Source organism: Thalassophryne amazonica, chromosome 8 (assembly GCF_902500255.1).
Source record: "Thalassophryne amazonica chromosome 8, fThaAma1.1, whole genome shotgun sequence".
Lineage (NCBI taxonomy): Eukaryota > Metazoa > Chordata > Actinopteri > Batrachoidiformes > Batrachoididae > Thalassophryne > Thalassophryne amazonica.
This window is the reverse complement of record NC_047110.1, coordinates 56,946,075-56,968,339: the sequence shown is the minus strand read 5'-3', so window position 1 is coordinate 56,968,339 and position 22,265 is coordinate 56,946,075. Positions and strand designations below refer to the sequence as shown.

The 22,265-nt window shown below is 41.5% G+C and overlaps 1 protein-coding gene across 3 annotated transcripts in view; it reads right to left on the bottom strand.

Moving 5' to 3' along the window:
• Positions 1–2,870: 2,870 nt before the first annotated feature.
• The window catches only part of kcnc1b (potassium voltage-gated channel, Shaw-related subfamily, member 1b), a 44,499-nt gene continuing 25,104 nt past the window's right edge, over positions 2,871–22,265 (bottom strand). Inside the window, exons 2-4 of one of the 3 annotated variants that reach the window (XM_034176324.1) lie at positions 12,959–13,874; positions 8,319–8,492; positions 2,871–3,873 (exon numbers count right to left, since the gene is read on the bottom strand). In XM_034176324.1, the coding sequence (XP_034032215.1) occupies positions 3,764–3,873; positions 8,319–8,492; positions 12,959–13,874 (1,200 nt within the window). In that variant the 3' untranslated portion in view covers positions 2,871–3,763. Of the gene's footprint in view, positions 3,874–4,713; positions 6,496–8,318; positions 8,493–12,958; positions 13,875–22,265 lie in introns of those variants that run through there. The other 2 variants (XM_034176323.1, XM_034176326.1) reach the window with 2 other exon arrangements.

Genomic DNA, 22,265 nt, shown 5'->3' with positions numbered 1-22,265 from the left:
CTGCATCCAATAGGTGTACTTCATGGTCATGGTCAGAATTATTGGCATGCCTATGTTGTAAGTACAGTATTTAAAATGTGTGCAAAAATAAATGCACATGAATTATTTTGTATAATGACAATAAAAAAGTTCAGTTATTTGCACACTTTGAAGTACTTACAGCATATCATTACTTTTACAGCCAGTTTTCTTTAGACAAGTCGGGATGGATATGTGAACATTTTTCAAGCAGTATGATACTGTATGGGAAATCTGTCTGGAATAGGTAGTTCTCAAAAACTGAGTGATAGTGCAAGAAGGAGACTAGTGAGGGAAGCCACCAAGACACCAATGACAAATCTGAGATAAAGATTTTTGTGTCTGTGACTGGAGAAACTGCATACTGCAACTTTTATCTGTTTCATAATTGGTTACATCTTTTTTGATAGAGTGGAGCAGTATTTAAGTAATTTCATGTCTTCTTTTAAAGAACAAATAACAGTTTCCATAGTGGCCACAGGCCCTTCCAATAACAAGATTTCACAAAGCCCACTTTACATGTGCCTGTCTGAACAAACCTGCATTCCTATTTAATTCAATATATAAAAGAGAATCTGCCAATTATGTATATAAAAAATGCCAATATGGCCAAAAATGGGAGGTTCACTGGATCTCTCCAATATCAGAACCCAAAATTTTAGAGCTGAATGTGACTCCAATAATCTTACACTTTCTCTGCTAATTACAAAGATGAATATCAATGAAACGTAAGTTACACTGTGACAAGTTTCTCCAATCACATCCACAGAATCCTGTATACCTCAGAGTTGCAGTGAATGCCTTGGTGGCTTTCCTCACTTTTCTTCCACTGTTACTCATTGGGGGTTAAAAAAGCAGGAACAGGAATTCCAGAGAGATTTACCACAGAGTGGTGTACTCTCTGTTTCTTAATGATTTATATGAATGAGCTTGAAAACTTATGTTCTTATATTCATCCTTTGAAAACTGTAAAATTGATGATTTACTGTAAATTCATCAAAGAATGCCCATAATTGTGTCACATATTTCATTTTACTTTTTTAACTGACTATATGAAATCATTTATTAAAAAAAAAGTTGTTCATTAACAGGATTTAAAAAACATTCTGATTATATACAAATCCATTCATTTGCATTTATTTCTTAAAATATTTCAGATTCTGTACTTAAATCTGTAGGACTGCGTATAATTATGAGCAGCACTGCACTTGAATATTCTCTTTTCTTTTAATCAGATATGCCTATTGTTTGCCTTTTTTGATCCTTACCCATACTGAGGTCTTTATTGTATCAGTGCGTTTTGAGTACCTATCATAGTTTTTAATAGCTGCGGCTAATGGAAATTAAATGCACATTATTTTGTTGTGTTGGCTATGTTACAGTGTATCCGGAAAATATTCACAGTGCTTCACCTTTTCTACATTTTGTTATATTACAACCTTACTCCAAAATGAATGAAATTAATTTTTTTCCCTCAAAATTCTACTCACAACACCCCATAATGCCAACATGAAAAAATTTTTTTTTAAGTTTTTGCAAATTTATTAAAAATAAAAAACTAAGAAATCACATGTACTAAGTATTCACACCCTTTGCTCAATACTTTGAGCAAAGGGTGTGTACCATTGGCAGCAATTATAGCCTCAAGTCTTTTTGAATATGATGCCACAAGCCTGGTGCACCTATCTTTGGGCAGTGGCAGCTTTGCCCATTCCTCTTTGCAGCACCTCTCAAGCTCCATCAGGTTGGATGGGGAGCATTGGTGTGCAGCATTTTTCAGATCTCTCCAGAGATGTTCAGTTAGATTCAGGTCTGGGCTCTGGCTGGACCACTCAAGAACATTCAGAGTTGTCCTAAAGTTACTCCTTTGTTATCTTGGCTGTGTGCTTAGGGCCTTTGTCCAAGATGTCTCTGTACATTGCTGCATTCATCTTTCCTTCAATCCTGACTAGTCTCCCAGTTCCTGCTTCTGAAAAACATCCCCACAGCATGATGCTGCCACCACCATGCTTCACTATAGGGATGATGCCTTGTTTCATCCAAACATGACGCCTGGCATTCACAACGACCAGTTCAATCTTTGTCTTATCAGACCAGAGAATTTGGTTTCTCATGGTCTGAGAGTCCTTCAGTTGCCTTTTGGCAAACACCAGGTGGGCTGCCAGGTGGGCTCCTTTTACTAAGGAGTGGCTTCTGTCTGGCCACTCTATCATACAGGCCTGATTGGTGGATTGCTGGAGAAATGGTTGTCCTTCTGGAAGGTTCTCCTCTCTCCAGAGGAATGCTGGAGTTCTGGCAGAGTATCCATCAGGTTCTTAGTAACCTCCCTGACTAAGGTCCTTCTCCCCCGATCACTCAGTTTAGATGGGCGGTCAGCTCTAGGAAGAGTCCTGGTGGATCCCAACATCTATTTTCAGATGATGGAGGCCACTGTGCTCACTGGGACCTTCAAAGCAGCAGAAATGTTTCTGTACCCTTCCCCACATTTATGCCTCCACAGACAATTCCTTTAACTTCATGCTTGGTTTGTGCTCTGACATGCACTTTCAACTGTGGGACCTTACATGTAGACAGGTGTGTGTGTGTGTGTGTCTTTCCAAATCATGTCCAATCAACTGAATGTACCCCAGGTGGACTCCAATTACGCTGTAGAAACATCTTAAATATGATCAGTGACTTTCTTTTTTTTTTATTTTGAATAAATTTGTAAAAATCTTAAAAAAATAAAAAAAAACTTTTTCACATTTCACATTGCCATTATGGGGTCTTGTGTGTAGAATTTTGAGGGAAAAAAAATGAATTTCAGCTATTTTTTAATAAGGCTTTCACATAGCAAAATGTGGAAAAAATGAGGCTCTGTGAATACTTTCTGGATGCACTGTAAATTTATGGGTGGTAAGAGGAATTTGCATAACAGAGGCACTTGTCCAGTATGATGTGTATAATGTTTGGCATTGGGTAGAATGTTTTCCTAAAATACAAGAAAAGGAAAATATGCCAGTTCCACCAGATTGTCAGATGAGAATATGCTGCACTACAGTGATGATGTGTGATATGAGATGATGTCTTATATGTATATAAAACAGATGACCTGTCTTTGTTGGTCAAAGTACAGATAGATATGTAATATATCAATGTGATTTGCTACTACACTGTTAGTTCTGAACAGCAAAGTTACCATTTCATTGATAAAACTGCAAGGAACCTTTTTTTTTTTTTTTTTGAGCATGACTCTTTTGCCATCATGTTTTTTCTGTGGATGTTATCTCTATGATGCGTGACAACATATCAAAGGAATGTGAAAAGTTCACTGGTGCAAAACAGTGCAAAAGTCTACAAAGTTGTGATCATGACAGTGCAAAGTTAATTTGTTTTCTACTGTTGAGTCCAGCTGACGTGACAAGTGCCAGGTTTTCGCTGAGGGTGGGAGGGAGAGGAGGTGACAAAATCGGAGCAACATTTTTTTTGTTCTTTCAACATAAGAAGCACACAAATACAGGATGATCACTCGAAACATCTGTACACACGACTTTGGCACACAAAAGCATATTTACAGCACTGGAACACACCGGAAATCGGCACACATAGTACAACACATTAACCAGTCACGGATACTGAACTACATAAGGCTTGACAGCAAAACTTCCTCTGTGCTACATCTATGCTGAGTTCGTGACGTACAGGTTGTCACTGTCACACCAATTTAAAAACGCTAACTAGTACACACAACAATGCTACAGCACTATCAGGTGGGTGATGGGCCGTTATGGGTCATACACATAGTGGTTGGGACACCATGGTTCATAACACAAACTGATTCTGTTGCTGGTCTGCTCCGGTGCTGTCGCTGGGTCTCTATAAACATATAAAAGAAAAAAGAAAAGAAAAAAAAAATAATAAAAACAAATTATTACACAAAGTATGTATAACGGTGGAAATGAGGGCGATGATGGTACCTCTGAGGTGCAGGCGGTGGAATGATATGAGCTTGGAGTAAAGAAAATGTGCTCCGTTAGTTCCTCATGGTAAACAGCAGGTTTACCATGTTTCCCATGCGTAGCCAAGGCATCAGACAAAGATGTCTGTGTGCAGGAGTTGGACTCTGACTAGGTTCATTACCATGCCTAATCATGCTATTTTTCACGTCGATGTACAGTTGTTCAGTAGTTGTCATGCGTTTGTATGCTTTGCGTCATGCTCTCACAGTCATTTGATTTATTTCTTTATTTTTTTAACTCTCTTTGACCCCTGCGCCAACACAGAGGGTCAAACAGCGGTTGAATGCACAGCAGCTTGAGGAGAAGGAAAGATGTGTATGCATGTGCTGTTAAAGAAAAACGCAGTCTAAACGCTCATTGTGTACAAAATTTATTTCATGCAATGACTTGTATTTACATATTTTATTTGAATACTTTTCTCTTGCATAAATGTAAAATACATGCATTTTTTTTTTACTTTTCTCCAACTAGACCCACATCCCATACTGTGTTGTGATGTTCCCACCCCCACTTGAATTGCATGAGCATAAAATTCATCTGCATTTTTTCCACATCAAATCTTCACAAAATTGTTTTTTAATTAAATATATAACGTCTAAAAATTACCACAAGAGACATGACTCAAAATGTAAAACTGCTCATTTAAGAATGAAAACAATAAAAGATGAGTAGCAAATTCTTGAGATTTCTTTTTTTCTTCTCTCCTTCCTGGAAATTAGCATTTCTGATTGGTCAGTCTGAGTTTCTTAAAGTACCCTGAAAAAACCTGTGCATAATTATTGGGGTAGATCGATACTTGTAACAGTAATGGTACTGATGTTTTAAATTAATAGACATACAAACTGTAGGAATCATCCTATCATATTCGATTGTAAATTAAGCGTTTTTGGTTTGCCCTCTAAAATTTTGTGCTTATCATACAAAGTGTTTCCACTGAGGACGAGAGTTCCCTCTCATGAGCTACAGACTGAAACAAATCTTTTGAATGTTCGTATATGCCAGATGCCTATAAACAAGAGGACATGTTTGCTGTGATTAAGTGTATGAGGGCAGTGCAAACGCTATAAAATGCCTCTTAAATAATAAAGCTTTTCGCACACTGTTATGAGCATGGCAAATAAAGTGAATTGATGCTACTCTGGTAGCACCTCACATGGAATCATGTCAGTATATTTTGGCTCATTTTGCCTCACCAGGTATGAAGGCACCACAGTTTTAGATTAAATTTCACCTTCATTTCAGCATTACAGCAGAAGTTGCTGCAAGTAGAGTTTAAAAACATGGCTGCCAGTAGATAAAGTCGTATCAAAAGTGTTTATGCTCATAACAACATCAGTTGGGCTTTATGGCCGTTTGTTCAAGTTATATCCTGCTGTTTTTAGTCAGAGATCCTAGTCAAATAAATACCAGAATATAATTAATTTGGGGAAAGGCAAAGAATGGCAGCTACATGAAAACCTCTGCTATGACTGAGTCTCTTGTAAAGCTGTCTGATAATGCATAAAAAACAACAAAGCTTTTAAGCTTTTGAAAGATTTTTTTCTGACAGGTACTGCGATACAGTTAGCTTCTTTTTTTTAAACAAAATTTCTCATGCACGTCATGCAAATGAACAAACAGTTTTAGTTCTGCTGACATTAGATGGCGTAATCATGAATAACATAGGAATTGTCATCATCTCCATACTGCATTGGACATTGTGAACATCATATTTGCAAAGATTTTTTTTTTTAAATGGCCACTCAGAAAACATCAACTCTTGTCTGGGTTGCACTTTCAGAATTATAATGTCTCTAGTTTGCAAGGTACAAAGCACTTAAGAGGAGTTTCCTTAACAGCTGGTAATGGTACATTTAGGATATGTTTAAAAGCATGTACTGTTAATGTTCAGCATACTAATAGCACAGGTTACATTTTATAAAATGTTCATTCACAATTTTTTCTCTTTTTTTAAATAAAGCAGATGAGATAAAATATGTGAGATCAAAAGCAACAGAGCAACAGGCAATGTAGTACAGGGAGAGAGTGAGGTTAGCCTGTGGTAGAAGTAGAACAGTGCTTTGTCTGCAACTGAGGCGACCCATGCAGAGTGGCATGTGCCAATGTATTCTAGTCGAGGATATGATGACACACCCAAGGAGAACACTTGGGAAGCTTGACTATTAGCACAGTTAAGGTACAGTTTTCCAGAAAAGAAAAGTAATGCAAAAAAAGCAGGAGCGAAGGCAAGTGTAAAATCAAAATCTGACAGGAGAGATACGAGGAGGAGTGTGAACTGGCCTTCCAATGGCATTGTGTCTGCTACTCAACCATGCTACATAATGGATGGGATGGGAGAATGTGAGTGCTGCATTAGACAGGGTGGGCTGCAGGGCAGGGCGGACACCGAGGACACTCCAGAGGCATCCCCGCTCATGCCAGACATGCTGTTAAGGCTCCAAGGCTTTTCATAACCTTCGGTTGAAAAACAGAAAACGTTCTGAGTACACTGCAGCACTGAATCCATGACAAGATGTTTTGGTGTTCCTCACTGCTATACTGCACCTGTTGCTTTCTTGTTTTTGTCTCCAAAGAAACAGGTCAACGCAGACTTCAGACAGATTCTTACTCTCCATGCATTGAGTGCATCAGGAGTACAACAGCATGCACCGGGTGGTACTGGAATGGTTTGGAGTACATTGTGAAAGACTGAGGCACCTCAGGTAGGGGACGTATTCTCAGCTACAGGTTTCATTCTGCCAATGCAATAGCTAGCAATTGGAATCGAGAACCCGTTCCACTTAAGAACTGGTTCCAAGTATTTCACTCCATCCAAATAGTATTCCTTCAGACATTATCGGTTCTTCTTATCAGTGTTGCCATCTTTTTCTGACAAGGCAACATCGGCAAAACTCATGCATTATGATGTCATGATGTCAAGCTGTATCTAACAAGGAAAGCAGCTGCATAGGGCCCTGTCCCACTGGCGTTTAGGAGGATTTGCGGATGGAATGCGCACAAAAGTGGCCCACATCCGCCAAACAACTGCAATAACCGTGTAACATTCCTGTATGAGTCGGCCGCCATCCGAACACGTCCGTGATCATCCGCAGCCAGGATTTTTGAGCGGCTAAAAAATCCTGCTGCGGATGAGATCTGCATCACTGCCTGAACACATACCGAAGACATACGCAGGACATACACAACCAACGCGCCGCATATCCCCTGTCATCCGCTGATATCCGCAACCGACGGGTTGGCACGGCTTGGAGGCAGACCGGGACAGCGTGCAAAACAGATATGACGCGTGCCCAGCACGGCAACATCACGGTCGCAAATGGTATGTAGCGCATGCAGACAGAGTGGGCACGGATGGAGAGAGTGCATCACGGCCGCTGTGCCCCTCATGGGGGTGCTTCCGCGGTCGCCTTCGCTTCTGTTCCCTGTTATATCCGCTTTTCTTCCTCATGTATTCGCTGATCCACCCCGGGACATTTGTCATTTCCGCCCACCTTTGTTGCGGACGCTCAGCTTTTGTCTCCTCAATTCATGCGCAAATCCTCCTAAATGCCAGTGGGACAGGACCCATAGATGCTGCAAACCTGTGTAGCTCTATAATTTTCCACACAGAACTGATAAGGAATCAATAAGAGAATTGATAATGGCATAGATATCAATAAAATCTCATTGATTCCCATCCCTAGCAACAGCTGCACAACCACAGTCTGATTGGATGTAAAATATTTAACAAAAGTGCTAAAAAGAAATTCTGTAAGTTTGGCTGCCGCATCGAAATTTGACTTCCTCTGTTTGGGCTGTGCTCCTTCACCATACTGATAGCACCCATCAGCAAGACACTTCATGCACCATTATGGTAAAGAGTAATCAGGATCCCAAATGGTATTTATCATTAACACATACATATATGATAAACACGTAGCACATAAATACTCATATTAAGCATGTAAGACAACACTTTCTAGATCATATAAATCTCAAAAATAGCTTTCTGACTGGTAAATAAATAAGGGTATACAATTATACATGGTATCAAAAAATATATTATGCAGATGTGCACAGTTATTATTAACATTAAGGGTGATTGTGCTTGTTTTTAACAGATGATGTTGTGATTTGGAATATATACAATGCCCAAAATGCATGACTGAGGAGAAGCGGCTGCTGTGAGGGTGGATGATCAAAGTATGAGAAAGGGGCAGGGGGTGTCTAACTGTGTGAGCAAAGAAGGGAAATGAAAAATATGTCCCTGTCTATGGTGTCAGTGCCTCACGGGGGCCTGTGATTGGCTGTTACTGTACGTACCCCTCCTCACTCTGCCCCCTGTGTGGTTGGAGCGTTCAGCAGTGGTGACCAGGAAGCAGGGCCGCTCCCTCTCGCTGGGGCTGAAGATTTCCTCCGGAGAATTGGCCTGGTCGATGTGAGGGCAGTCTTCATTCGCTAGAGCTGCATTAGCTGCCTCGCCGTTCAATTTGGAATCTTTAAACAGCAAATAAAACACTGGTTTTATGTACAGTTTTTCAAAAATATTAATTCATTCATTACATTTTTTGCAGTTTCCTGAGTACATTTGGGATCACAACATGCTGTACAAGCACCCTAGCATATTTGGGTAATTGTTTTCTTTAGTATTAAGTCAGTAAAAGACCAAATAAAAAAAAAAAAATATATATATATATATTGCATTCTGAGAATCCAGAATTTCTCAAGAATATGTGACATTTTGACTCACTGGGTGCAATGTTGATGAGAGGTGTTGGTTTCTAGGAATGCAAAAGATGGAGAACCATGCTCTACTTTTTCTGGGGCCAGCTCAAAACTTCTCAATCACCCCTCCTTCTTGGCATTGTTAATTTTTTGTATTTAATGTTGACAAGGGATTTTTTTTTGTTTGTTTTTTTGCACAGTCCTGTATAAAAGTATGTTGCTGTAATGTTTGCCTTGAGCCATCATGTTGCAATCAGAGATCAGTTCAGAGTCAGGTCTGGACGCATGCTCTGGTGCCATGCACCAAACTATGGAATCACCTTGTATCCTGAATGGCAACTACTTCCGGCAGCCACTTCTTGAAAGCAACCAACTGTCTTCAGCAGGTCCCCTCCCAACTCTCCAAAACACCAAATCCCAACACTGAGGCACATGCATAGTGGATTGTGCAGACATACTTGCCATATGGCCAAAGTGACATATCTGATGTTCATTCACTGGGCAAATGATACTCCTCATCTGAGTGTCCTGAAATAACCACTCTTTTGTTATCAAGTCATTTCATCAGTATTCAGTACCCAAGGATCATCAAAAGAGGCCTAATACCAGTGACATCTAGTCGTTGCCTTAGGTCACTAGTTTTGGTCTCATAGCCATACAGTAAGACAGGAAGCATCAGGATCCTAATGACTTGGACCTTCATTCTCTTGCAAAGGTATCATTATCACCAAACACTTCTGACCAGTGACCTCTTGATCCCAAAGACCAAGGAATGAAGGATGTTATTGAAAGCCTGGGTCTTAGTCTTGAGCTAGGACCACTCTGATTCCTCGTTCAGCTTCTTAAATTGTGCAGTCAGGGTATCCATTGATTGTGTAAATATCATAGAATTGTGCATGAAATCAAGGTCAAAAAACCAACAAAGGCATCTAAGCTGCTTCTTTCCACAGTCCTAGCCAAGACCCAGTCCACCCAGAGATAACTGTATCTTAACACCAAATATTGTAATGTTTACTGACATTTTCTAATAGTACAGCTTTGTGGTGATAGGAGACTCCATGTGAAGGAGGAGGAAGAGTGAATCACTGTTTTAACAAGTGTACTAAACCTTCTGATCCCTTCTGCAAATCATTTATGGAAATTGTGGATGCGTTAGGATTTCGGCAATGCATTCAGGACTCGACGCACATTAGTGGAAATACCCCGGATTTGGTTCTCCCACGTGGTATTGCTGTCACATATATTGACGTCATGCCTCTTACATCAGTGGTCTTTGATCACTCACTTATTAAGTTTACAGTTTTGCTGCCATGTTTTGTGTAACAACAACCTTATATATCACTACGGCAATGCATCAATTCCTCAACTAAGACTGAACTCGAAGCTAGACTGCCTGATGTCTTAGCGTCACATTTGGCAAATACCCAATCAGTAGACAGTCTTGTGGATAGTTTAAACTCAGTGCTCTAAACTACACTCAACATGATTGCACCACCTTTGTTAAAATTGTGCCCCCCCCGCCAAAACACAGTCGCCTTGGTTCAATGATTACCGGCGTGACCTTAAGCATAAGGCTAGAGGTCTAGAATGGAAATGGCGTAGTTCAAAATTAGAAGTGTTCCACCTTGCATGGTGTGATGCTATCTTAGACTATAAGCATGCATTACTGGCTACAAAGCGGGCCTATTACTCTGATTTGATAAAAAAAAAAACAAGCATATCTCAAAGTTCTTATTCAACACAGTGGCAACACTTATTCATGGACAGCCACTTGTAAGTCGCTGTCATTTTACAGCACAAGATTTCCTGGATTACTTTGAGAAGAAAATAGAAGACATTAGGTTAAACATATCCCAGTATGCCTTAACCCAGCCACTACACCCTACTATTGAGGCACCATTACTGAGGTATTACCTAGATTTACAGAATTTGATAGTATCTGTCGAGGCATGCTGATGAAACTCGTAATGTCAACAAAAAGCACAACCTGTTTATTTGATCCTATACCAACAAAACTATTTAAGGACCTGTGGCCCACTCTTCGGCCGTCTGTGCTGGAAATTATTAATCTTTATTTAACTTCTGGATCTGTTCCTAAATGTTTCAAATCTGCAGTGATTAAACCATTACTTAAGAAACCTAATCTTGACCCTAGTGTACTGAAAAACTATGGGCCGATATCAAATCTATCATTTTGCTCTAAAATTCTGGAAAAAGTGGTGTCACGGCAGCTCGTAGACCATCTTACTGAGAATAATCTCTTTGAGCCACTGCAGTGTGCTTTTAGAAAATATCATTCCACAGAGACGGCTCTCACTAAAGTGGTGAATGATCTTCTGCTTGCAGTGGATTCGGACACCACTATGATTCTGGTGCTGTTAGATCTCAGTGCTGCATTTGATCGTGTGGATCATCATGTTCTACTTGATAGGCTGGAAAATCATTTTGGGATTACTGGGAGTGCCCTTGCGTGGTTGACGTCATACTTGACCAATCGTTCTCACTGTGTTTTGTACAGTAACACTACCTCTAGCCTTAGTGACATGAAATTTAGGGTTTTTATTTATTTATTTATTTAATCCTTTATTTAGACAGGAAAATCTCTTGAGACTTAATGTCTCATTTACAAGAGAGACCGGTTCCACAGGGGTCCGTCTTAGGCCCCCTGCTTTTTTCCCCTTTATATAGCACCTCTTGTGCACATATTGCGGTGCTTTGGGATTACCTTTCACTGCTATGCTGATGATACTCAGTTATACATGCCACTAACTGCTGGTCATCTCATCCACATAAAATCCTTAGAAGATTGCCTTGCACCTGAAATGATGGTTCCTGGCCCAGTCAGACATTGGCATCAATTTGACCAGTTAATGCTTAGCCTAGGCTCATGTGTCATACATCACACGGACAAAGTGAGGAACCTTGGGGTAATTTTTGATCCTACGCCTCCACATCAGAAATATAAGAGGACTCCTTTCTTCCACTTGCGAAATATAGCGAAGATTCGTCCCATCCTGTCTGTGGCTGATGCTGAGACCCTGATCCATGCGTTTATCTCTTCTAGATTGGACTACTGGAATGTTTTATTTTCTGGTTTACCGAAGTCTAGCATTAGGGGTCTCCAGTTGGTTCAAAATGCTGCAGCCACACTTTTGACACGAAGCAAACAGTTCGACCACATTACACCCATTTTGACATCCCTTCAATGGCTTCCTGTCCCAGTGAGATCAGATTTTAAGGTTCTGCTACTAGTCTATAAAATTGTTCACGGACTGGCACCTCTCTACCTAGCTGACCTAATTAAACCTTATGCACTGGCCCGGGCTTTGCGTTCTCAGGGTGCAGGACTACTTTGTGTCCTTAGGGTGAATAAGAAGTCTGCGGGACACAGAGCTTTCTCTTATCATACCCCTGTTCTGTGGAATGATCTCCCTGCGTCAATAAAACAGTCAGATTCTGTGGAGGCTTTCAAGTCCAGACTTAAGACGCACTTATTTTCCCTTTCGTATGGCTAGCATACAGGCATAGTATAGTTCTACGCTTTTCACTCTTTAATTCATTTTATTAGGAAACGGAGCGTGCCGCAGCCTCAGCTTTACCTAAATTCTGGGTCTTTTAGTGAAGCTCAGGGCTAGTGGCCGGCGATCACGTTAGTATTTCCTGTTTTTCTTGTTGCTGACAAATTATGCTGTATTTCTTGTCTTTCTGATGCTTTATTCTGTTTTTTTTCTCTCTCTGTGTAAGGTGCAGCTCCATCCAGAGATGGGTCTGGTAATCGTGCTGGAGACCCTCCGGTCCTGTGCGCCAGCAGCTTTTCCTGTGTATTTGCTTTGTGAATTGTTTCTGTAATTTATGTCTGTAGCATGGCCCAAGCAGAGGGTCACCCGTTTGAGTCTGGTCTGCTTGAGGTTTCTTCCTCAGAGGAGGTTTTTCCTTACCACTGTTGCTCTGGGGGTTAGTAAGGTTAGACCTTGTGTGAAGTACCTTGAGGCAACTCTGTTGTGATTTGGCGCTATATAAATGACAATAAATTGAAAATTGAAATTACTATCAGAAGTGAGATTTCTCATGGTCTGCCTGAGTTTCTCACCCATCCACACTCAGACATACTTGCTGTCATATTTTATTGAATGTTCAGTTGATTTAATCATGTGATTGAACCTTGGGAGTGAAATAAAGAGAGAAACAGCTGAACTGGTCAAGAAGAAAGTACTGGTAATATATATGAAACCTCTTACCTTGAAACTTTATCTCGAAAACGTCATCATGGGCGATGGGGCTCTGATGTTGTGAGCTGATGCTTGACTTACAGAAATTAGGAGAACCAGGTTGGGGTGCCCGAGGGATGTGCCTGTTCTTTTTCTTTGGTAGTTTCTGTTTTGCCATTGCCAGGGAGTAATACATTCCAAAATTGTTGACAATCACAGGGACGGGCATGGCAATGGTCAGCACGCCTGCCAGGGCACACAGAGCTCCAACCAGCATGCCAGAAGTTGTCTGAGGATACATATCTCCATAGCCCAGGGTTGTCATGGTTACCACAGCCCACCAGAACCCAATGGGGATGTTCCTGAAATGTGTGTGCTCGCTGGCTCGAGGGTCGTTTGGATTAGCTCCAATCCGTTCAGCATAATAGATCATTGTAGCAAAGATGAGGACTCCAAGAGCGAGGAAGATGATCAGAAGCAGGAACTCATTGGTGCTGGCTCTCAAAGTGTGGCCCAGCACCCTCAGTCCCACAAAGTGGCGGGTCAGTTTGAAGATACGCAGGATCCGCACAAAGCGGACCACCCTCAGAAAACCCAGCACATCTTTTGCTGCCTTAGAGGAGAGGCCTCTGAGGCCTACCTCCAGATAGAAGGGTAAGATGGCCACAAAGTCAATGATGTTTAGGGCATTGCGAATGAAGTCGAACTTATTCGGGCAGAAAGTTATTCTCATTAGAAACTCAAACGTGAACCACACCACACAAACGCCTTCAATGTAGGTGAGGTAGGCTGCAGTCTCCGTCTCCTGGTAGATGTGCTCCACTGTGATGTTGTCCACCAGCTCAAACTCAGTGCGGTTGATGATGGGGTTGAAGGCCTCATGGGTCTCCAGACAGAAGGTGGTGATAGACACCAGAATAAAGAATAGCGAGGCCAGTGCCACCCACTGAGCAGGAAACATACAAGGTGCACAAAAGGTGGGAGGAGGAGGAAGAAGAGTAGAGGGGAGGAAAGAAGGGTATGAGAACAGTGAAATGTAGTAAACGCCAGTAGACATTCTTAGCATGAGACAATGCAGTTCAATATGAGAGCATCAGATCTGACAGTGACAGTGGCAATAAACCCTTCTTTTATTCCCTCTCTCTGCTTTCACAGCATGCATAGTGCCATTTTAAAAACATAGACAATCTTCAATTTCAAGTACATATCACATGCACGGATAAAAACCCAGCAGCAGATGCGGCATTAGTGTCAGCCCCCTTTGTTAAATTTTCTTCAAGATTCTTCTCTTCTACACCATTACAGGAGGTCTTCCCTGTATGAGATCACAAACCATCTACATCAGAGGTCTCAAACTAATTCCAGAAAGCCCCAACAGGGTGCAGGTTTTCTTTGCAACCACCCACTCCACCAGGTGATTTCACTGATTAACTGATTCCATCTACCCAAAGTGATGTTAATCAGTGAAATCACCTGGTGGAGTTTGTGGTTGCAAAGAAAACTTGTACCCTCTCAGCCCTTTCTAGAATCAGTTTGAGAACTTCTGCGCTACATGATCAGCTGCAGGGAATCACAGTGAAGCTCTTCAGAAAAACGTTGGAGAAACACACATTTCCTTTGATGCTCAGACACTGTTTGAGCCTTCATTACATATTGAGTAGTTTATCACATTTAGATCCCAGTATTTCTGATGTATACATGACTTCCATAGATACTCTCTCTTGGATATTGATTGTAACCCATTCTCTGTGTTTTCATCCTCTGATCATAGCAGTTTACAGTATCAGTTACAGATCGTGCATTAGCTGCAGCTGGATTGAGGAAAAAAAAACAGTTGTGAGGTCAATGAGTTACTTCTGTGGGAGGAAAAACAAGTACAGAATAATTACAACAAGATCTTTATTTAAATATAGAAAATGCTAGTCACAAGCACTGTTATACTTACTTTCTGTAATTATAAGGTTATGGCTACACTTCAATTATATTTTAAGTCATACAAGAGAAAATACAAGACATCTCCAAGTATATTTTTTATGAACCAGAAATATAAACAACAATGTTGCAGATATTGTCAATAGACTGATCTTGAACCCGAGATGATTGAATGGCAACATCTGTATGTCAGTCTTGACTTTTCAAAATAACATTTTAAGATATGAGTTTCAAATTCTGACAAGTAAAACTTTGACGCTGATGTGCTGCTTACAGTGAATTTATTATTTTAGATTACAACAGTGCCACTGGATGTTACATTTACTGGGAACATACTGATAAAATAGCATTAGCTTTAAAGTGTTTAATTAGATAATTTGTGGTAAAGATGTTTTTTGTACATCTTTAGCACACGAGATTTCCACATGTGTATGTTTAGTGTGTGTTTCATGCGAAATTTTTGCCCCTCCCCATGTTTATACAGAGAGAGCAGTACTCACTACTCACCACATAGCTGTTGAATTTTGTTCAAGATTGCCAGTGGCATGACCTCCTATAAATGCATCCAAAAATCACATTTAGAGGCCAAAAATACCTTTGACCAAGAACATGGTTGGACTAGAAACCACATACGGCTGGCTTTTCCTAGATAGAAAAGTGTTAGACCTGTTAAAAGACTCCAGTTGCTAACTCTTCTGCTCAATGAGGGAGGGTTAAGGAGGAGGGTCCGAGGATGGGAAGCTTTGTTTATGCCCTGAAGTCTGGTGTAAGTGCAACATCTAGTGGTATCATATTACCTTTAATTATCCCTATTATTTACCTAAAATCACCATGTTTGACTTTTTCTTCATATTTGTTTATTACACCATCTCACACTTTTTTGTGTTCCTGTCATGAAATGAGTCACATTTTTGTGAAGTGCTTTTTATAATTTTACTATTTCTAACCCTGCCCCTTTCCCTAAACTTAACCATAACCATAATCTAGCCCTCTCCCTTCTCCTAACCATAACCCGCACACACCCCTCCCCGCATTACCCCGCAGTTCGTGCTCCTGTCACAAAATTAATTTGTACTCTTGTCACAAAAATGCCGCATTTTTGAACCATAGACTAATTTACTTTTCATGACACCATCACGAAATGCTGTGAGATAGGGTTGACCATAACCAATTGTCACTTAGTGTGGGGTTTTGCCTAGAGTCCCTTGATTGAGGAGAGTAATGTCAACTCAGAACATGACGCCATTTTGGGTCCAACTGTGCTGAACTACTAAATGAACCTTTTATATTTTCAACATTTTTTAAATCATTTAACTACATGTAGCAACATATCCAGGTACAGGTGCTATCAAAATAAATATAAAAATAGTTAAGCTATCAAATTTACAATTTATGGTGATTTATTTAATTAATTTAAAGCCTGATTTTTGCTTCTGCAACTCTGTAACTCCATGTCATGCAATGACGTGAGTGACAGTTTTAAAGTTCTCTGTCACTGGATTATGCTTTATTCTGGATTAATTTGACCATCAACAGGCTTTTCTTTCTACACTTATCACCTCCAATTCAAAGGTAAGCTGTACAATTTCATCTTTTTCAGATTCCGTGTTGTAAAGTTGCAGGCTTTTCTGATCCATTTGTAATAAGTGCTCACACTGCAAAAACGATTATAATATGATAGCAGATGGAGTGAAAGCAGAAAAGTGTCAAGTCACAGCCTTTTGTGTCTGATTGAACAGGTTCACGCCCAGACTTCGGGTCCAAGTCTGAGCACGGTGTGAAAAAATAAACGGTCGGTCTTTTTAATCATGGAAATGACCCTGGTCCCACTTTCCTCAAATCAGCGAGTGTCAGAGCTGAACTTTAATTTGTACCTCTGTTGTTGTGCACACCTAGACTGCTTGGGGTTTTTAACGGAAATACATTGCGATCGGACGTGACATTTTATCCAATGTGAGCGAAAATCCGTTATACAAAATCAGATATGTGCAGTGTTTATTACATGGAAAACAATACAAAAACATTGGGACTTTTTGTGCAGTGACTGTGAATATCTGGTTTATACAGTGACAGTTTAGGTGAGTTTTACTGTACATGGGACTGAACAATAAATTTACCTCTCAAAGCTTTGACAATGAAGTCGGCTTCCATCCCACACAGCTGACTTTATTTTTCAAAATTTTTCTTCTGTTTGGATTTGAAGGGAATCTGTACATCTTGAAGCCCTTGTTGTGTCTATTTGTGCATTCAAATGCACAGCAACTCGGCATTTTCAGCAAATAAATAAATAAAATAGATAGATTTACTTGCAGACAGATTAACACCAAACGCTATTTTGAACCCAAGATGGCACCAGGAGTCACGTGACCATTTTTTTTTCCCGACTTGTCATATCGTTACTCTCTCAATCAAGGGACTCTAGTTTTGCCCTTTTCACCCATGAAGCCCCATGTCTATAGATCCAGCTACCAGGTGGCCTTTTTTAATAACCCTTTGTCTACCTCCTCACCTGTGCCTAAATTGCCATGAGAGGTCCTACCAAGAGCTGATGTCCCAGACAACAAAGATCCCAAGATCACTGGAGACCACAAACCTTACTACCACAATAAGGTGTCCATCCAGGATAGGGTGTCATGTTGGAGGAGCCAGATGGTTGTTGGTGCTTGATGTGGTGGCAACACAAGAACCCACTGGAGAACACGTGAGAGAAGCTGTCAGGCTGAAGGAGGCCTTTTGTATAGCCCAGAGGTCTCCAGAATCAGTGGGCAGGTATTGGGAGGACAGAATTACTACAGACTTAGTGTTTGCTGAGTAAAAAATTTGGTTGTGGGAGGAGTTTGGAGAAGCCATGAAGAATGACTTTTGGTGTGCCTCAGAGCAGTTTTGCCAATGCCTCAGATGACTCAGGAAAGGGTAGCAGTTCCGAGCCCAGGCTGTTTTTAGCAAGGGTGGAGAGCTGTTAACCTTGACCGGGGATGTCAACAGGAAGTGGAGGGAACAATTTAAGGATCTCCTCAACCCTACTGTCATGCCCTCCTGAGAGAGGGCAGGGGTGGGACACTGGTGGAGGACTGGATAGTGTTTTTCATTATAAAGGGATCACACTTCTCAGCCTCTCTGGGAAAGCCCATGGCAGAGTAATACAGAGGAGACTTAGACTGATAATTGAACCTCAGATTCAGGAATGGTGGTCCAGCTCTTTACTCTTGCATGGATATAAGAAGGGGCTTTGGAATGGTTTATGCACTTGTTTTCAGGGCAGAAGGTTTCCAGTTCAACACTACCCCTGCCCTTCCTCCATGTCATGTAGAGATGCATCAGGAAGGGCATCTGATGTAAAACCTTTGCCAAATCAACATGCAGATCCATATCAGATCTGAGTTGGTGACCCCAAGTGAATAAGGAAGAAGCCGGAAGAACTTAGTGAAAATATGCTATACCAGTCTACAGTCCTGTGGGAATTGTTGCCAGAGCATGGGGTACCGGCACTGTTGCAATACACAATCCTGTCTCTATACAACCATAGTAGGAACTGTGTCCACATTCTCAGCATCATATCAGACCTGTTTCCAATAGGTGTTTGATGCCACCAGGGCTGCCCTTTGTCACCATTTCTGTTTGTGATTTTTATGAACAGGATTTCAGGGCACAGTCAGTGATTGTAGGATGTCCAGTTTGGTGACCTCAGAATTACCTCTCTGAATTTTGTGTATATGGAGCAGGTAGCTGAGTGGATAAGGAGCCGGCCTGCCAATCTGCAGACATGGGTTCAAATCCTGCTAGTGTTACCTGTCTGTGTCCTTGGTCAAGACACTATCTACATCATCTCTGTTCACCCAGCTATAAATAGTTACCAGCCACTGTTTGAGAAGTAGCCTGTGTCTGACTGGCAACCTGTCCAAGGGATGTCAGAGGCTTTCATCTGCTTGATGCAATAGAGTACAGAGATAAACACTGGCACCAATGGGCATGAAAGGAGCCAGCTGAGGTGTCCTCTCTAGCATGTCCATCTGGAACGAGACCAGGGGAAGACCCAGGACAGACTGGATGGATTATATTACCCTGCTGGTTTATGAATAACCTTGGGATCTCCCAAGAAGAGTTGGAGGACTTTGCCAATATATAGGGAAGTGTGGGTGAGCTGCTTGTTCTGCTGTCATTGTGTTCCAGAGCTGATATATGGAAAAAAATAATAAAATAAAAAATGAATGAATGAATAGAATATAATCCCTCACTCACACTGCCTCCGGTGTTACCGTTGCGGGGTACGGATGCGGGACCCACAGAGAATCCAAGTCATTAAAAAGATACCAACCTCTCTCTGTGGCCACGGAGCTCTGCGGCTGCGGTTACAGAGACTGTGCGGCGCTGCAGAGTTTTCCGCAAGAACTCTATCCTTGCGGGCTGCCGGAGTGCTCTGCATCAAAACAGCGAGCATAGTCTCTGGACCTGTTGCCAGAGTTGGCTGCAGCTCCATACACCAGACATGGGCGCGGTGCCGGAGTTGGCCGCAGCTCCACACAGCAGAGAGGGGAGCGGTGTGAGGGGGACAGTGTGAGTGGCCCGGTAAGACTCGGTAAGCGCTTGGGAGGCAGTGAGAGCAAGGCGTTATACACTTAATTATACCTAGCATGTTGCCTGTGGGGATCCATGGGCTCTATTGGGTAGTGTTTATAAAAAACATAGCTGACATTTTTCAAGGGTGGTAATAAATTTCTGTAATGAGTTGGAATGGTGTGTGAGTTCAGAATGCTGTTAGAACCTTAGACCTAAACAGTTTTTAGAAGAAGAATTCAACCCTTTTATTTCCTGTTATTTTCCTGTTCCCATCATATTCTACTTGATAGGCTGGAAAATCATTTTAGGATTACTGGGAGTGAGTGCCCTTGCATGTCTGACGTCATAATTGACCAGTCGTTCTCACTGTGTTTTGTATAGTAACACTATCTCTAACCTTAGTGACATGAAATTTGGGGTTCCACAGGGGTCCGTCTTAGGCCCCCTGCTTTTCTTCCCTTTATATAGCACCCCTTGGGCACATATTACGGCGTTTTGGGATTACCTTTCACTGTTGTGCTGATGATACTCTGTTATACATGCCGATAACTGCTGGTAATCTCATTCACATAAAATCCTTAGAAGATTGCCTTGCATCAGGGAGAAGTTGAATGTCTAGAAACTTCCTACTTTTAGACTCTGGTAAGACTGAAATGATGGTTCTTGGTACAGTGAGACATTGGCATCAGTTTGACCAGTTAACGCTCAGCCTAGGCTCATGTGTCATACATCACACTGACAAAGTGAGGAACCTTGGGGTAATTTTTGATCCTACATTGTCCTTTGACCTCCACATTAGAACTATTATGAGGACTACTTTCTTCCATCTGTGAAATATAGCAAATATTCGTCCCATCCTGTCTATGGCTGATGCTGAGACCCTGATCCATGCATTTATCTCTTCTAGATTGGATTACTGCAATGTTCTATTTTCTGGTTTACCGCAGTCTAGCATTCGGGGTCTCCAATTGGTTCAAAATGCTGTAGCCAGACCTTTGACACGAAGCAGAAAGTTTGACCACATTACACCCATTTGGCATCCCTTCACTGGCTTCCTGTCCCAGTGAGATCAGATTTTAAGGTTCTGCTACTAGTCTATAAAATTGTCCACAGACTGGCACATCCCTACTTAGCTGACCTAATTAAACCTTTCTCTTATCGTGCCCCTGTTCTGTGGAATGATCTCCCTGCGTCAATAAAACAGTCAGATTCTGTGGAGACTTTCAAGTCCAGACTTAAGACGCTCTTATTTTCCCTTTCGTATGTCTAGCATACTGGCATAGTTTTGTCTTACGCTTTTTACTCTTTTAATTAATTTTATTAGTAAACGGAGCAGGCCGCGGCCTCAACTTTACCTAAATTCTGCGTCTTTTAGTGAAGCTTAGACCTAGTGGCCGGCGATCACCTTAGTATTTCTTCTGTTTTCTTGTTGCTTAATGCTGGCAAATCACACTGTATTTCTGTCTTTCTGATGCCTGATTCTGTTTTTTTCTCTCCGTTTGAGGTGTGGCTCCATCCAGAGATGGGTGTGGCATTTGTGTTGGAGACCCTCCTGTCCTGTGCACCAACAGCATTTCCTGTATATTTGTTTTGTGAATTGTTCTGTAATTTATGTCTGTAGCATGGTCCAAGCAGAGGGTCACCCCTTTGAGTCTGGTCTGCTTGAGGTTTCTTTCTCAGAGGGAGTTTTTCCTTACCACTGTTGCTCTGGGGGTTAGTAAGGTTAGACCTTACTTGTGTGAAGTGCCTTGAGGCAACTCTGTTGTGATTTGGCAATATATACGAGGTCTATTAGAAAAGAAACCATCCATTTTATTTTTTTAAAAAAACTATATGGATTTGATTCATATGTTTTTATGTCAGCCATACTTGAACCTTCGTGCGCATGCGTGAGTTTTTCCACGCCTGTCGGTGACGTCATTCGCCTGTGAGCACGCCTTGTGGGAGGAGTGGTCCAGCCCCCTCGTCGGATTTTCATTGTCTGAGAAGTTGCTGAGAGACTGGCGCTGTGCTTCATCAAAAATTTTTCAAAAACTGTGAGGCACATCCGAGTAGACACCATTCGAGAAATTAAGCTGGTTTTCGGTGAAAATTTTAACGGCTGATGAGAAATTTTGGATTGTTTCCTTCGCTGTAAGGACTTCCCACGGAGCGGGAAAAACACCTCCGTGTTGATAACCATTTGTAAAATCCAGGCAGCTTTTGGTGGCTTTCAGTTGAGTATCTGAGAGATTGTTTAACAGCAGGGCATGTTCCAACGACGCGAGCCGACGCGCCAATCCGTCCGCACGTCTTTCATTAAAAAAATCTCCTTTAACAGTGGAATGTCTGGATAAACTGCTGATTCCGACCTCTTCTGAAAGTTCTCTGTTCTCTCACGACGTCCTGGGTCAACAGAGGCTTAAATTTGGAGGTTTTCAGCTTGAAACAGGATGACGACGTCGCGTCAGAGTGCTGCGCGATGTCCCGCTCCGTGGGAAGTCCTTACAGCGATAGAAACAATCCAAAATCTCTCATCAACCGTTAAAATTTTCACCGAAAACCAGCTTAATTTCTTGAATGGTGTGCCTCACAGTTTTTGAAAAAATTTTGATGAAGCACAGCGCCAGTCTCTCAGCAACTTCTCAGACAAAGGAATTCCGACGAGGGGGCTGGACCACTCCTCCCACAAGGCGTGCTCACAGGCGAATGACGTCACCGACAGGCGTGAAAAAACTCTCGCATGCCCACGAGGGTTCAAGCTTGGCTGATGTAATCACACGTGATTCAAATCCTTATGGTTTTTAAAAAAAATAATAAGGTTGGATACTTTTCTAATAGACCTCGTAAATGAAAATAAATTGAAATT